Source organism: Lipophrys pholis (assembly GCF_963383615.2).
Source record: "Lipophrys pholis genome assembly, chromosome: 22".
Taxonomy (NCBI): Eukaryota; Metazoa; Chordata; class Actinopteri; order Blenniiformes; family Blenniidae; genus Lipophrys; species Lipophrys pholis.
Genome location: NC_137644.1, coordinates 18814649 through 18829869, shown reverse-complemented (window position 1 = coordinate 18829869; position 15221 = coordinate 18814649). Strand labels below are relative to the sequence as shown.

Here is a 15221-nt window from a genome sequence, read left to right as displayed (position 1 = left end):
AGGTCTTAAAAACGACTTTATTCACTTGTGGTTATTCCATACAGAGAACACAATAGCAAGCTTTTAGCATTATTCTTAACCCCATCCACAATCAAATTCAACACCCCATCCCCCCCGTTCCCCCTCCCAAAACCCAACAAAAGTCTGGACTCGATCGACTCTGGACAGCAGAGCCTTTGATTAAAGCTATTGTGTTTAAAAACAACACTCCTTGGAGTGTAGAATCCCAAATATTGCAGTTCATCTAAAAAAAAAAAACAAACCAACAACCTTTTTTCTCCTTTGGTAGTATTTCTTTTTATATTACAGTACAGACTTTACAACCAATGATAGTGTTTAAATGCGTCTTTTATTGCATTAGATACTCAATTGACCTTTTATTAAGCTCCAGCTTCAAAATGTTTATACTAGTATACAATGTCAAAAGTGTTAGATTCATCATCAATGACAACATTATTTTTTATTTTTTACAAAACAAACATATTTAAACAATATATTACTGGTTGGGCTTTTTTTTATTTATTTATTATTGCTAGTCATGAAAAGACACTTAACAGGATGCCATACACACAATACATGCCATTCAAGGGTTTCTCTTTAAAAAACAACAAAAACAAACTGATTTCACCGAACACAAACAAATGTTTGCATTTAATCAGTTTGTGGAGCAATTTGGCTTTTCAGGAAGTTCCTCTGTGTGTGTGTGTGTGTGTGTGTCTGTGTGCGTGTGTGTGTGTTGTTTTCCTGTCATTAAAATCTCATGAAGAGTCACGAGGTGCGGTAAAGCAGTGTGTATGTGCTTTTATCACCAGAATCAGACTGATTTTGGTGAATTGATGTGTTATTTTGGTGTTTATGAAACAATTTCCACATAGTTGCACTGATTTTCCAGCAGCACGTCTGACGGCTTATTTTTTTGTACCCCGAAGAATCTGTAAGTGAGTTTTCTCTTGAGGAGTGAGTAAAATGTATGCGTCGGCATGCGTTGTCTTGAGTGCCATTATGTACAAATCTGTGTGCATGTGGTTGAATCTGTGTGCAAGGGTGTCGGGGTCTGTGTGGTTAAATGAGATCCCCGATCGGTATACGGGGCAGGCAGACGTAGGCCTGCGGGGTCCTGCTCAGATTGATGGGGTTGCCGTCCAGACGGATGTCCTCCAACGCATTCCTGATGTAGTTGAAATCTTTCAGATTGCAGAACGTGTCCTCATGCATCATTTGAATATTATTCCGCTGCAAGGATAAAAAAAAACAAAAAAAAAAAACATTTTTATCGATTGCCAAAGCAGATTATTTGCAAAAGTTTGCAACAAAAAAAAAAATCGTGTTTTGACGGGAAATTAATCAGAGGAAAAATTGTGTTAATGATGAGTTTATCAGGATGGTCAGAGGGAACAAATTCAAAGCAGCAATTTAAAAGATACTATCACTTTAAACTAAGGCTTAATGCAAGGTTATTAACAACATTTTAAAATGGAGCATGTTTTAATACAAAAACAAAGTTTACAAATGAGTGAAAAAAGGTTAGTCAGATAACTAGATATTACACCATTGAATAGTTTGCATCAATGTGTGCCTGTAGAAACACAAACGTTCAAAACATTTCTCCTTGTTTTGCCTTCAGATCTGCCTTCATTCTTTAATTGTAGGAATTGAAGAATGAACCTTTAGAGATTTCGGTCCATGTCGAATTGATATCGCCACATATTTACTGCAGTTTAAAGAACAAATGTTGGCTAGACTTCAAGGTACCGAGGGAAGCTGGATTTGGTTTACCTGTAGGTGTAGAGATCTCAGACTGTCTGGCAGAGGCACTGGGATGTAATCAATGTGATTGTCTGTGAGGTACAAGTACAGCAGGCTGGTCATATCCTGCGAACAGAGGGAAAAGACGGAAGTCATTACTGGTATTTGAAATGGTATTTTAAGGTAGATCTCATGTCGTAACAACTCCTCTCCTTTCAGCATCTTGTCGTCAGCCGATACTGACCCTGGCATGGGATCAGAATTTCCTATTTATGACAAGTACAATCTGCATTCGAAAGACGTTGTGTGAATGACATCGACATACTTTGAAGGCCTCTTTATGAATGCCCTTTGAGCCGACGTTGTTGTGGCTGCCATCGATCAAGGTCATGGTCTCTGGGAGGGCCGGCAGCTGTGAGACGTGATTCTCCCGGATGACCAGCTCCTCCAGCTCGGGCAGACCCACGAAGGCTTTATCGTCGATGGACGTGATCTCATTGGCGGTTAGGTCGATCCTCTTCAGTTTGTCTGGATTGAGTTAAAAAAAACAAAAACAAACGTACACTCTGTGATCAAACTTCAAATGAGTCCATCAACCTTTTGAGTTGTGCGATATACTAATCTGACATTTAGTTGTGCACAGATAACTCTCGCTCGGTGACTCACTCATGAAGGCGAAGTCGGACTTGTTGATCTTGGTGATTCTGTTGTAGCGGGCGTAAAAGTGAGTGGTGTCTTTGGGGAGAGGAGGCACGCTGTCCAGCTTCAAGTCATCGCAGTAGACCGACCCGCCGAGGCACGTGCACAACAGACACGTGGGCATACCTGCATCGGACCGACCCAGAAAACAAACAAGACATAAAAGTTCACGAAGGACACGTCTCGAATCACATTGAGTGCATAGCTTTTAACCCCACGATTAAAATCAGGCTCCTGATGGACGAAGTCCCAAAGTGAAGTGAGGTTTTACATTTGGCTCTTCAGTACTGACCTGGTCTGACAACCACAGGCTCATCAGGCTCGTCTGGCTCACCCGGCTCTGGCAATCCAGAGCTCACTGACCCTTCTACAGTGCCAGCACCCTCCTGAAAGGTTTCTGGTGTGGTCGGAAGCAGCCCCTCCTCTTGTTAGAGACAAGATTAGGCGTTAGAGAAACAGGTTAGATCAGCCAGGATTTGGGACGAGAAGTCTGGCAATCAAGAAAGAAGACTATTGTTTGCCGCCCGGATGTTACACAAAACAGTTTTAGCGGTGTTAACAAAGTGTTTGTGACAATTAAGTGTAAGATGTTAAAATGGTGTTAATAAACAGTCACTGTCATTTGATGGGAGGTTATGAACAACATGAATGTTAGCAACGAGTAAATGAAAATGTGGCTCTAAGATCAGATATCCACAGTAAATTTAGTACAAACATCAGTCATAAATCCTGGAGAAGCGTCTCTTTTCGGCTGTTTTCTTTTCGAGGGGAGCCACAGCGAGTCGCTTGCAACTTGTCCCATAGACTTGGCTCGGTTCATTTTCTATACCAGATTCACATTCAACACTAAGACGGAACTGGGTGCACCACCTGGTCTGCAAATACTAAATTAGTCAAATGTTTTTTGAAGTGATTTGAGTTTTTTCGTTCATGTTTCCCAGTTCATTCATCCTGCAAGTCACTGAATCCCTCAAAATTGTTAAAGAGGTCATATTATGCAAAATTCACTTTCTAGTGGTTCTCCAGCAGTACTAATCGTCCCCATACCTGGACTGATGTCCCAGAAGTGAAGACAGTCTGTCCTCTCTGTTCCTGGCTTGTTTCAGGTTTTAAAAAGTGTGTTGCTCCAACCAGCCAATCAGAATCAAACCCTATATAGTGTCATCGGGGGTTTAGCCAATCCCAATCGAGGTAGGCCCTCCCTTTGACTCCTCCCACAATTAGGCAGATCTGCCCTGGCACATGGCACCACGAGAGGAAGTACTTCCTCCTCTTCCCAAGATGGGCATGTGTGGGCGGAGCCAGTCCAGCTCACACAGACACAGCAGATTCTGAATGTAGCTCCTATGATCCAATATTCAAATGGCGGAAAATCAAGGAGGAGCTAGAAACTTAGCATACTGAAGGTTTCTGGAGCGACCAGACCATGTGAAAGTGTTGAAAAGCTGGATAATATGACCCCTTTAAAAGACTTTGGGTCACACCCAATAATATCATTTGATTTTGACAATATTTTCCAGCTTAAACAAAATACTGTTTAATTCTCTCACTATATAATCACCTGCTGACTTAATCAGTGGATTCCATCTTTTTATTGGCATCTACCTCATTTAATGGGCCTTAAGCGTACTTAAGACTTAAGTTTCACTTTGCTGTTAGCACGTCTCACACATGTCCAGACTAGATACTGACCTTTATCAATGTCAGGGACCAGGGTTACCTCAGGGACCTCGATGTCTCCAGAGCCAGAGACACCAGATTCCCCAGAGGTGCCAGAAACCCCTAAATCTCCAGAGGCCCCGACGTCCCCTGAGGCCCCTGAGCCTCCTGACGCTCCTGAAAACTCCCCAGAAGCCCCAGATGCCTCGTGGGGGATAGTGTGAGGGGTGAGGGGCAGCTCCTCCTCTTGTTAAAGCCAAGGGTTGAGGTTAGAAGACATGAGATTAGGGGGCGATAGGGTGAGATGGAAATCCAGTCACGATAACATTTCAGACGTGACGGGACATTAGAGAGACGGTGATGATGAAACACAGACTCAGTTACACACAGGAGCACAAAAACAAACAAACTCAACATTTAACTACAATTAAAAATAAGCAGTTAAATGGCCTTTATGACAATTAATAGACATCAATCACAAAGAATGACAGGATGAGAAAAAAATTGAAAAAAAGAAAGAAAAAAGAGAAAGAAAAAAGTTGGAAAAAAGAGAAAAAGAAAAAGTGAAGAAAAAAGAAGAAAGAAGGAAAAAAAGAGAGAGAAAAAAGAATGACAGGATGGATATTTTCTCTGGTGACGGCTCTGTAAAGGTACTAACCTCCTGATATCAGAATAATCCCAAAGTCCCCAGAACTTCCGGAGCTTCCAGAGGCCCCAGAGGTCAAAACATCTCCAGAGGACCCAGAACCAGACGGGTCCCCTGACCCTCCAGAACCCAGATCAATCATTATCCCGGAGCCTCCGGAGAAATCTCCAGAGGCGGCGGATCCCATGGTATCTCCGGATCCCGACAGATCCCCAGATATCAAGAGATCCCCGGATAACAAGAACTCTCCGGACCCCCCGGAGCCGACGAGCTCCCGGGAGTCCCCGGAGATCAGGATAATGTCACCCGAGGCACCGGAGACCAGCATGTCTCCCGAGCCTCCAGACCCAGAAGCCCCGGAAGCCCCAGAAGCTCCCGAGGCCCCAGACCCCGTGGAGCCCCCGAAATCTCCGGAGATATGAAGAATATCGATGGGCGTCAGACGCAGCTCCACCTCTTGTTAGAGACAAGATTAGGGATTAATAGAAAGACAGGTGACGCTAGAAAAGATCAATAATCAGGAATCACAATGATGATTGGGTTAAATTGTTGATGACAAAAAAGACACGGTGAACACATTTAACCATTAGCTGCTAGTTAAATGGATGACATGCAAAATGGAAGAGATTATCGCGGATTATCAGTTCAGAGGACGGATTAATGTGGGTTGTGGTCATGGTTTTTAGGTAATGCTGCTTTCACCACCCCGTCGTCACAAGGATGAGTGAGGCTGACTCACAGTGGATTATCATACTTAGATCAGAATTTTAAGGGATTAAAGGTCAACGTCTCTGTGCTGTGTCAGACCTTTCTGTGTGTCTGGGCCCATGAGAAGCCCGGATCCCCCTGAACCCTGCGGGACAAGCTGGGGTGTTAGGGGCAACTCTTCCTCCTCCTCCTCCTCTTCCTCCTCCTCCTGTTTTTCAGCCTCCAACGAGTCCTCGGGTGCAGGGTAGTTATAGTCGGGCGGGGCCAGTGTTTCAATCTCTATCTGAGAATAATACAGCGGCAGTGAGTCAGAGATATACGACACACATGAAGAACATTTTGCATTTTGGCTTCAACTATCCGGATTGTTAATTTTCCTGTAAATGACCCACATTTTTAGAATAGGGATATCTTACAGAATAAACCATCATCTTTTATCCTTCTCTTTTCCTTCTTATTTTAGAGCAGTATGTCCAATTGGTGCGTTTAGCAGTCAATAACATAAACACTATATATCACTGCAAAGCACATGTAATTCTAATGTTTTCTTCCAGATTCAGGGAGTGAGGTCAGTTTTATTTTTGCAGTAAGTCATTAAATGTACTGTGGTTAGCACCATATGCTCACAGCAAAAAGGCCTGAGTATGTATATTTTCAGATGAATGCTCTCCGTTGTTCTTAAACTCTTGCACCTGTAAAAAAGAAATCTGTGATATTTTAATCTACAACATACTGTGTAAAGACATAGCTACACAATATTTAAGGTATAAAATAACTGTAATAAACTAATGACTGCATTGAGGATAGCTCAACTAATTAAATGCTTTTAGTAAAGCATTATCCTGTTTTCAGCTGGGATTGTTTGTTTATTTAATGTTTTTGATCGTGCAATATAAAAGGGCAGATTATATAAATTCACACTGTCCTTAACTCCGTTTCATTCATAACCTTGGAAACTTTTGTTTTGTTTTATATTGAATCGTCATTTTTTTTATTTTCTTTTGTCAAAGAATGAAATAAACAAAACTGAATTGAACTAAATGGATTGATTAAGAGTATTGATTCAAATCAGCAAGATATGAACACTGAGGGAATGTGCAGTTGGTAAAAACAGGTGTAAAGGTACGGAGTCCTCAATATAAATCTGAGCCTGAAAAGAGGCAAATAAAGGAGTTTTTGCACATTTCCTTTGTTGACAGTAGGAATATAAACGATGCCTTGGGACTGTCCCTCCATGACCACAGGACTGCTTTCATATTTTCACCACTTGATGGCACCAAACTGAGCAGATTGAAGACTGAACAACACAAGAATATATACGTATACAGACGCATCATAACACATTTCTTCACATGCAATTGTGCTGAAAGTCAGATGACTTGATTTACAGACTTTATAGGAGGACCTGGAGGATATGTGCTTTGCAAAGAATAAAAAAAAAAAAAAAAAGGCTAAATCCTCATTGAAGAAATGTTTTAAAATTCAATGAAAAGGACTCACAATATCGCAAAGACGGTAAAGATGACCTTAAAGAACAGAGGCCATCAGAGAGAAAATATGAAAATCACAAAAAAATAAAAAATAAAACACTCAACACCTTGGAACAAGATTTTCTTTGGAAAATAGATGTAAAAACTGCCAAACTTTTTCTGAATTATGGTCCGTCTTGGTTTATCCTCCTGCTATTCATAATGACGTTTACAGTGGTTGCTGCAGTTCTATCATCCACCAGAAGGGGGAGACGAACTCCCACACACCGCCACAGGTAGTACCTGACACCCCTTCACGCCCAATGAGGCTGACCCAACCCTCCAAACAGGGAATGGTCCTTGTGGAACCAAGACTCACATGGTAGCTGCAAATATATATATCTGAGTCCTTTCAGTCCAGACAGACTGACAGCATCAGAGTCAACATGAGCATTAAGCACATCAAAATGAGCAGAAATGTAGATCAATAATAACAAGAGCTGCAGCAAAGGAGAGCTGTTTAGTTCAGAATGTCACTTAAAAAAATAAAAGAAGCTTGACTGGGACGTAGTTTGGGATACAACAAGGTAGACCTTTGAAAAGTCTGGCACATTGCAGCTCTCTGCTTCATTTCCCCCTCTCTCCAAAGCAAACACATCCACCGAGGGGAAAGAAGAGGCAAAAGGCTGGCGACCAAAAACCCTGGGAAGTAAAAAAAAAAAGCCCCTCTGGAACCAGCATGGGAATACAGAATGCACAGGGGGTGCAACCATCAATGTTAAAAAAAAAAAAAAAAAAGTAAATGTTGTGTAATGTATAGTAAACTGTACATACATTCATGCATAAGAAGTTGTGGATGGGATATCCTGTCCACAACTCTTTTAGAATGAATTAATGCAGCCCAGCGTGAATGCTAGATCAACTTCTGAATACCCATTATTTCATTTAGGTGCAGACCAATAGTAAATGTGCATGTGACATCTTGTTCATTCACACTTTAATTTGTGCAGGATTTCAAGAAAAGTTGTAATCTTTGGCTAGAATTAAGATAATTGTTTCCCCCGATGCCTCCTACTTCATGCACATGCTTAAGGAAGTGGGTTTTTTTCCTATTTCTTTTAGCTGTGAAGAAAAGCACATTTTCCAACGTGTTACTTAAAGTCTGTAAGCTCGGTCAAAGACATTATGCTGTTTAACTAGTTGAGGAGCTACAGGAATTAAAAACCTACTTTGGTGGGAATGCAGATGGCTTGGAGACAGATTTAACAATGAGTTTTGAGCAAATATTTTCCAGTTATAAACTGACTTTCCTCAGTGGTTGTGCACAGAGTGCAAACAATTCAATTATTATTGGGAAAAGGAGGAGAATCCACTTGCAGCAGTTTGCTTGGGTAACAATGCAGACGAGTCTCTGTGAGCAGATCAGCCCTGAGGAGAGAAGAGAGGAGAGAAATACCAAACGAGAGCCGGACGTGGAAAGTAATGACTCAGCATTCCAGAGGTATGGAGCTCATCATCGCTCCATGTCTCCCTTAAAATCTAGTGTGTGTGCATGAGTTTGAAAAAAAAAAAAAAAAGAATCCTGAATTATAAAAATTACACAATCTGAGACAGTGATGTCTTGGTCCAGACAAGGAAGATTTGAGGTACTTCTAATTGTGCCGGCTCTCTGCCGCCACAAAATCAAAATCAAAATCACCCGAGACACATCATCAAAGAACTTCACAACTTTCCCACTCTGAGACGATGCCCGAGTGTTACTCAGCTGTGAAACTAAACGCTCATATTAGTGATGAAAAAAAAAGTTTTGTTTGGTGGATGGAGAGACGATTTTCCATCTTGCCTTATCTTGTAAATCTGCTCCAGATTCTGGGACAGGCCTTCAGATAGCTGTGGTGCGAGTGCAATCCGCACCGGGTTTGAGTTAATTCGCTGGCTCGGTGGGAGCCGGCGGGAATCCCATGTGGACGATTCGTCTCGTGTCGTCCCATCAGCGGCCCGGCCCGATTTCCTCGAGACAAAGATGTGTAAATGGGAACAAGAGACTTGGCCGCGGTTTCCCACGCGCTGTGTGTGCCCCGCGGATGTGCCACATCACAGGCAACGTGATGGGATGCCGGCATCAATTTTCATCCAGTTGTGTTTGAAAAGCTGAACAGAAGTGGAGCAGATTGAGGAGAAACCGAACAGAACCTCGGAGGGTGCAGCTACGCTTGAGCTGCAGCAAGTCCAAACTTCTGATTCACTTCATACCAGCTGTGTGCCTTCCAGATACACGGACATAGGCAGGCCTTGTGAAAAGAATGACCGGACAAATAATACTGCAATGATTCTAAAGATACTGGTCAACAGAAAATCATCCAGGAAATCAAAAATGGCTGCACGATGGTGTAGTGGAGCCTTTGCGTGTTCTTCCTGTGTGCCTTGGTTTTCTCTGGCTGACTCCCACAGTCCAAAGCCATGTGTGTGTGTGAAGGTGTGTATCTCTGTGTTGGTCCTGTGATGGACTGGAAATGTTTTGCCCATTCTGAGTTGGGATTCGCAAAAAAAAAAAAAAAAAACAACAGATGGAAGCTGCACCAGATGTACCCAACGTGTGGAAAATTTCAGAGCAGGTAACTAAAAATTCTTGGAAGACCGAAGTAAAGAACCGAACAATGTTGGACTCAACATCAAAAAGCTGGAAAACAGTTTGTCCAGCTCGCAGGTTAAGATGAACTCGGTGACCTAAGATCGTAACACACTCACAACTGCAAATACTTAAATCAAATAGTTTTCTTAGGGATTTTTATTTTATTTTATTTTATTTTATTTTATTTTATTTTATTTTATTTTATTTTATTTTATTTTATTTTATTTTATTTTATTTTATTTTATAACCAATTATATAACCCAACTGATGTGATAGCTGCTATTACAAAGTGAGAGAGAAAAGTTTTTTCAGTCCCTCTTTAAGTCTCGGATTTCCTGAAAATTCTATTCTATTCTATTCTATTCTATTCTATTCTATTTGGCTGATTTTCCCTGCACACAACCAAACCTGATTACGTTTGACACAAACTGGTGAAGATCACTTCAGAAACACGTTTTCAAAGAGTTTACATCACCAAGATGAGGAAAAACTGACGTTGCACGAATTTCAATCCAACATTTATATTAGTAATACACATTGATTCCATTTTATTACCTGTTGTCATCCTTATTTTTTTCCATAATTTGTTATTTTTCAATTGATAAAAATTTTTTATTCTTGTTTTTATGTAACTTGCTGTAATTACTCACCTTTATACCACCTCACTGAGTTTTTATTAAATTGTGCAAAGTTCAACTTATCCAAAATAAATGATTTGCATATTTTATGGCAAGGCCTTTGACGCCGTGCTGATCTCTGAACTTTTCCCCGCATATTATGATATTTATGGGATCAAAGGTCGAGGTCCGACAGAATGTTTCTTACCTGAGGCTCATCGATCGTCAGCTCATCTTCGTAGTCTTCGTAGTTATCCTGATTCTCCAAATTGATATTGTCTAGATCCACGTCGTAGTTCACGCTGTCGTACGTGTCCAAGTCCGCTTGTCGGGAGAATCTGGGGCCGGCCGCCGCCGCTTTGAGGACGAAGAGTCCGAACACGAGTCGCACAAGCATCCTCATAGTCCCCCTTCACACGGACAGAGATTGGTAAAGTTATTGAGGAATGGAGTTAGACTGGGATGTTCAACTGTCACAAGGTGCCACTCACTGACTTCTGCACCAAACTGTTGTCGGTTGTTCGAAACAAATGCAAAATATACAGCATGTGTTTTCATCCTGGCGGGACCAGCTGATATATTATTGGCAGCACAGTCAACGTATACAGCTACAGACTGAGTCTTGTCCTCGGGTCCCATCACTGAGGTCAATGAATTCATTACCGAGGTGCAGACAGCTCAGGGGATCAGAATATGATGGCCTCTGAGGCCTATGAGGCAGCGGCCATCTTGGCTGGAATCAGTGATCTTCTGTGCCAAAGGTCAAAAGTCAGAGTTGATCTGATAATGAACCACGAGAACCTTGAGGGGAATTTATTTTCTCTCTGGTTTTTCAGCAGAAACTTTGTAGGGGCCTTAGATCTTGTTTATTAATCACACTGGTGGGGTAACAAAGCTGAAATGAGGCCACAGACAAGAATGTCTCTTTGTACTTGGATCTAAAATTAGCACATATGAATTTCACTCCACGCAGAAATCCACAATGCGCCGCCCTGACCTACATAGCTGCTGTTTATAATCCCGTTCATTTCCTCCGCAGCACCGATCCGCTGAGCTTAGCGAGGCTGATTAAGTTCACAGGAGTGACTCCAAAGTGGGAGGCACTAATGAGATTAGCATATGTTAATTACTGTTTAATTAGCCGGCACCTCTGACATCAGGCTCAGGGATTAATCATCTGACAGCGTGAAGCTTCAAAGCACAACAAGAGCAGGTGAGGCCTTGATAGTTATGTGTCAAACGGCAGACTAGTTTAAAGAGAGTCCACTAGGCCAGGGCAGAGAAGTGGAGAGCGAGGGAGGAGAGAAGAGGAAAAGAAGAGCGGAGAGAGAGAGAGAGAGACGTAGAGAAGATGTTGGCCCTCAGGGTTAGATGGAGAAAGTGAAGAGAAGAAAAAAACTGAGCTGCAGAGAGCAAAAAAGTGAGGAGGGTGGTGGTGGTGGTGGTGCGTGGGTTGGGGTGGGGGGGGGGGGGGGGGGTGGGGGGGGGGGGGGGGTGGAGGGGTGGGGGGGGGAGCAGGTTTCCAGGCGAAGTCGACCCCTCGGCCTTTACAGACCGGCCTTTATGAGGCCCAGTCGCTGCCTGTCTCAGCACTCAAACTCCAAATTCCACCGAGGTTTGTGGACAGGATGGCAGCGAGTCTCTGCTGCAAGGAAAAGCTTCATTCAGATGTGACTCTGCTCGGACACACAAACTCGCACGCACGCACGCACGCACGCACGCACGCACGCGCGCGCACACACACACGCACACACACGCACACAAGGAAAGACACAAGCCTCACACAGATGCATGCTCTGTCCTAAATATACCAATCGTCCAGAAAGAGAAAACTGAGAAACCTCAACTACTACTTTGGGATGAAGGCAGATATGAAACAAACAAAAAATATAAATCTTCCCGACGTATTTCGGTGGTGAAACTAACCTCTCTGATACGAGGAGAGATTTATTATGCAAATCGACCGCCAATGCACTCAGTCCTTGAGCTGATGTCGATTCTGAAATGTCAAAGAGGGACTATGCTATAGACAGAGGTGTGCTTTTATAAAGGCCATCACAGCAGCGCAGTGTGTGCAAGTGTAGCCTCCAGATTGCCACTCTTGTTATGCTTGGCTAAACCGAGCATTCCTGGTGTTGAGTGATTCTAACGCTCTCCCTCAAAGACCACAAACAAACTTCATGGTGTGACCAGAAAAAAAATAAAAAATAAATTGCTAAAATAGTGACTCCCAAAGCAGGTGATAAAGTATTTTGTGCAGGTACAGGTTATTTATTGGAAAAATTATTCAAGAAGCAAGTTTTGTGTCACAATTTAAAAAAACAAAAAACTAAATGGAAATAGAAGTTTTCTACAAAAGTGTGAATAAGTTCAGGAGGCAAATATTTCTCTTCAATAAAAAGGTACAAAAAACAAATTGTGAAAATTGGCAAAAACATGAGTAAAATTGAAGGTGCGACCTGTCTGACACTCGCAGCGCCTGAAGAACATCTCCACACCTCAAAACCAAATGTCACAAATCAAAAAGTTCAAAAAGAGATTTCACATTTCAGACAATCTCCCAAAACAAAACCAGGAGATGAAAAATAAAGCAGCAGCAGCACCGGCCAATTAGCAGAGCAGCTCCTATTCAAGCCCCTGATTAGCTGTGGTTTTTTTTTTTTTTTTTTAATCTTAGGGGCAAGTCGAGTAAGTCAGCCTGCCTGAACTTGTGCACCAGAGAGCCACTCAGCCAGCATGAAGATATCACCAAGAACGCTTACCTCTGTCTCCTGCTTTCCCGAATGGTCCCTTCAGCCGTGATGGAGATGCTGAGGGCTCCGGGACTTGGCCAATGGTGAGAGGTCGCACAGGGTGCCTTGAGGAGGGAGGGTGTGGTGTGTAAAGTGTGTGAAAGGTGTGTGTGTGTGTGTGTGTGTGTGTGTGTGTGTGTGTGTGTGTGTGTGTGTGCGTGCGTGTGTGTGTAGGTGTGTGTAACGTGTAGGTCTGTGCGCTCTGGCGGACCCGAGTGCCCTGCCGCTTATGTGTGAAGGTAGGCACTGAGACTGATTGGACCAGAGCAGATTGCTTTTGGTCACTCAGAGTGCACCCACCCCACGCTGTATACACCAGCATGCACAACCCTCTCCACACACACACACACACACACACACACACACACACACACATCAGACACAAAAAGAAGCAAAGACCCCCCCCCCCCCCCCCCCCCCCCCCCCACGATGGATAAATAGTTTTTTTTATCCCCTACAAGAGTATCCTTTATTTTTCTAAGAGTGGCTCAATCAGACTGAAATATTTGTCGGCCTTTTCCTGAAGTGAAACTCTGGCATGTGTTGCTTTCATGTAAAGGGGGATCCACGGGGTCCGTGTACACAATGGGACCTCTGTGAGGAGCCGCTGTTAGCATGGTGCTGAGAGGAAGTCCCCGCTTGGAGGAAGGCCTCCACTCTCCTCTTTGGGTTGAAGCAGCGTTTCTCTTTGCACTTGCTTCAGAGTTTACGTTTAGGCGTGGGAGACGCCTGGGAAACAAGACTTCAAACGTGCACAGTTAAAGAAGGTGTCTGTCGTCGGTACAAACAGGTCTGTCATTAATGTCCATTCTTAAAAAATGTTTACTCCCAGGTTTATTTGGACACAATCTTTGTCTCAAGCTTGCCCACCTTCGCCCTCGCTCAGTCCCATGGTAACTCTACACCTTCTGATGAGTGAGAGGAAAAAGGAAAAGCCAGGATTCACTCCACACCTGCTGTATAAACCGGGATTTATATTCAAAGACTGAATGAAACGTTGCCCAAAATATAATATCTGCAGACAGTGATTGATGAATACAGAGCATGACAGAAGTCCATTGTGGAGGTCCTGCAAAGTCCAGCTGAGTTGGTCGCCTCTGGCGATGCACTCAGGTAACAATACAGAGCGCGATGGAAATGTTTCACCAGCAGAAACACGCCGTTGACTGATTGGCAGATTTTTATCGTGGTGACACATGAGGCCATTCAGTCGTGTTTATGTATCCGACCTGCTGTGTCATAATGTAAAACAAGCGCCAGCTCGGGGGGCTTCCGATTCAAACCCACAGCAATAACACACCTGCTCTAAATCATGAAACATGATGCTATCCAGCAGTAACTGTCTATAAAAACACTCTTTACACTGTTCAGAATGGTTCTTTTTGATATTTATGGAGAAGACAAAGTAGAAAGTACTGTACTGTGTCAGTGAACTGAAAATAAACAGTATGAGAAATGTACATTTCCTCAAATGCTGCTTGTGCATGTGCACCATGGCAGAGGTAGTAAATACTTCTTCCGCAGGTTTGTGAGTAGAGCAACAATAACAAAAATGGCGGCCTCCTGAGTGTCAAGACTCCCAGAAGATCATCGACTGGGAGTCTATAAGACTTGGTAGTTTTGTAGTTGAGAGTCACCAATGTGTCCGCGTACTCATTAATGTTTTATCACATATTGTTCTCCACACCCATTAACTACAAAAACAAACAACAGCACCTACTAATGGCCCAACAGGTGAACTACATTGTTTTCAGCATTTCTGCCATTTTCGTGTAAACTGGCATTGTTTTCAAAACGTCGCAGTATAAACACGAGACTTTCCTGGATGAAAAATGCAAAGATTATGTATTTTCACTTGAAATGTTTAAATGGGGCCTTAGTTACAGAAAAGTTAAACTAATTTTGTTCATTTTTCGGGGTAAGTAAGAATTATTTGGAAGACAATCAAGTTCAGGCTACTAGTGTTTCGTTTTGTTTAGATATTTAGCAAGTATTACTGTAAGTACCGTTACTGCTTATGGTGATTACTTGATTATTGATGCAGGTAACTTTGGTGAAGTAGCCGTGGAACTGCTGTGTCTTTGTCCTGCTTGTTAGCCGAATATTTTCTATCAATATATCAAACTTTCTGTTTACTGGAGAAACATGAACCATGTCCAGGTCTTTCACACATCTTTCTAAATACATATTTGATTGTTGTCTTGTTTGTGTAATTTAGCTTTAAAAGAACTCAGCTTCTTTGAGAAAAGAGGT

General features: G+C 42.6%; 1 protein-coding gene across 1 annotated transcript; it reads right to left on the bottom strand.

Moving 5' to 3' along the window:
- Positions 1–277: 277 nt before the first annotated feature.
- Positions 278–13222, bottom strand: epyc (epiphycan). The gene is made up of 10 exons (XM_080491989.1): positions 12939–13222; positions 10385–10586; positions 5558–5741; positions 4763–5206; positions 4138–4350; positions 2738–2869; positions 2413–2571; positions 2072–2274; positions 1777–1872; positions 278–1233 (listed from the first exon to the last, which is right to left on the bottom strand). The coding sequence occupies exons 2-10, from the start codon at positions 10577–10579 to the stop codon at positions 1063–1065; spliced, it is 1797 nt and encodes a 598-aa protein (XP_080348115.1). The 5' UTR covers positions 10580–10586; positions 12939–13222; the 3' UTR covers positions 278–1062.
- Between the last annotated feature and the right edge of the window lie 1999 nt (positions 13223–15221).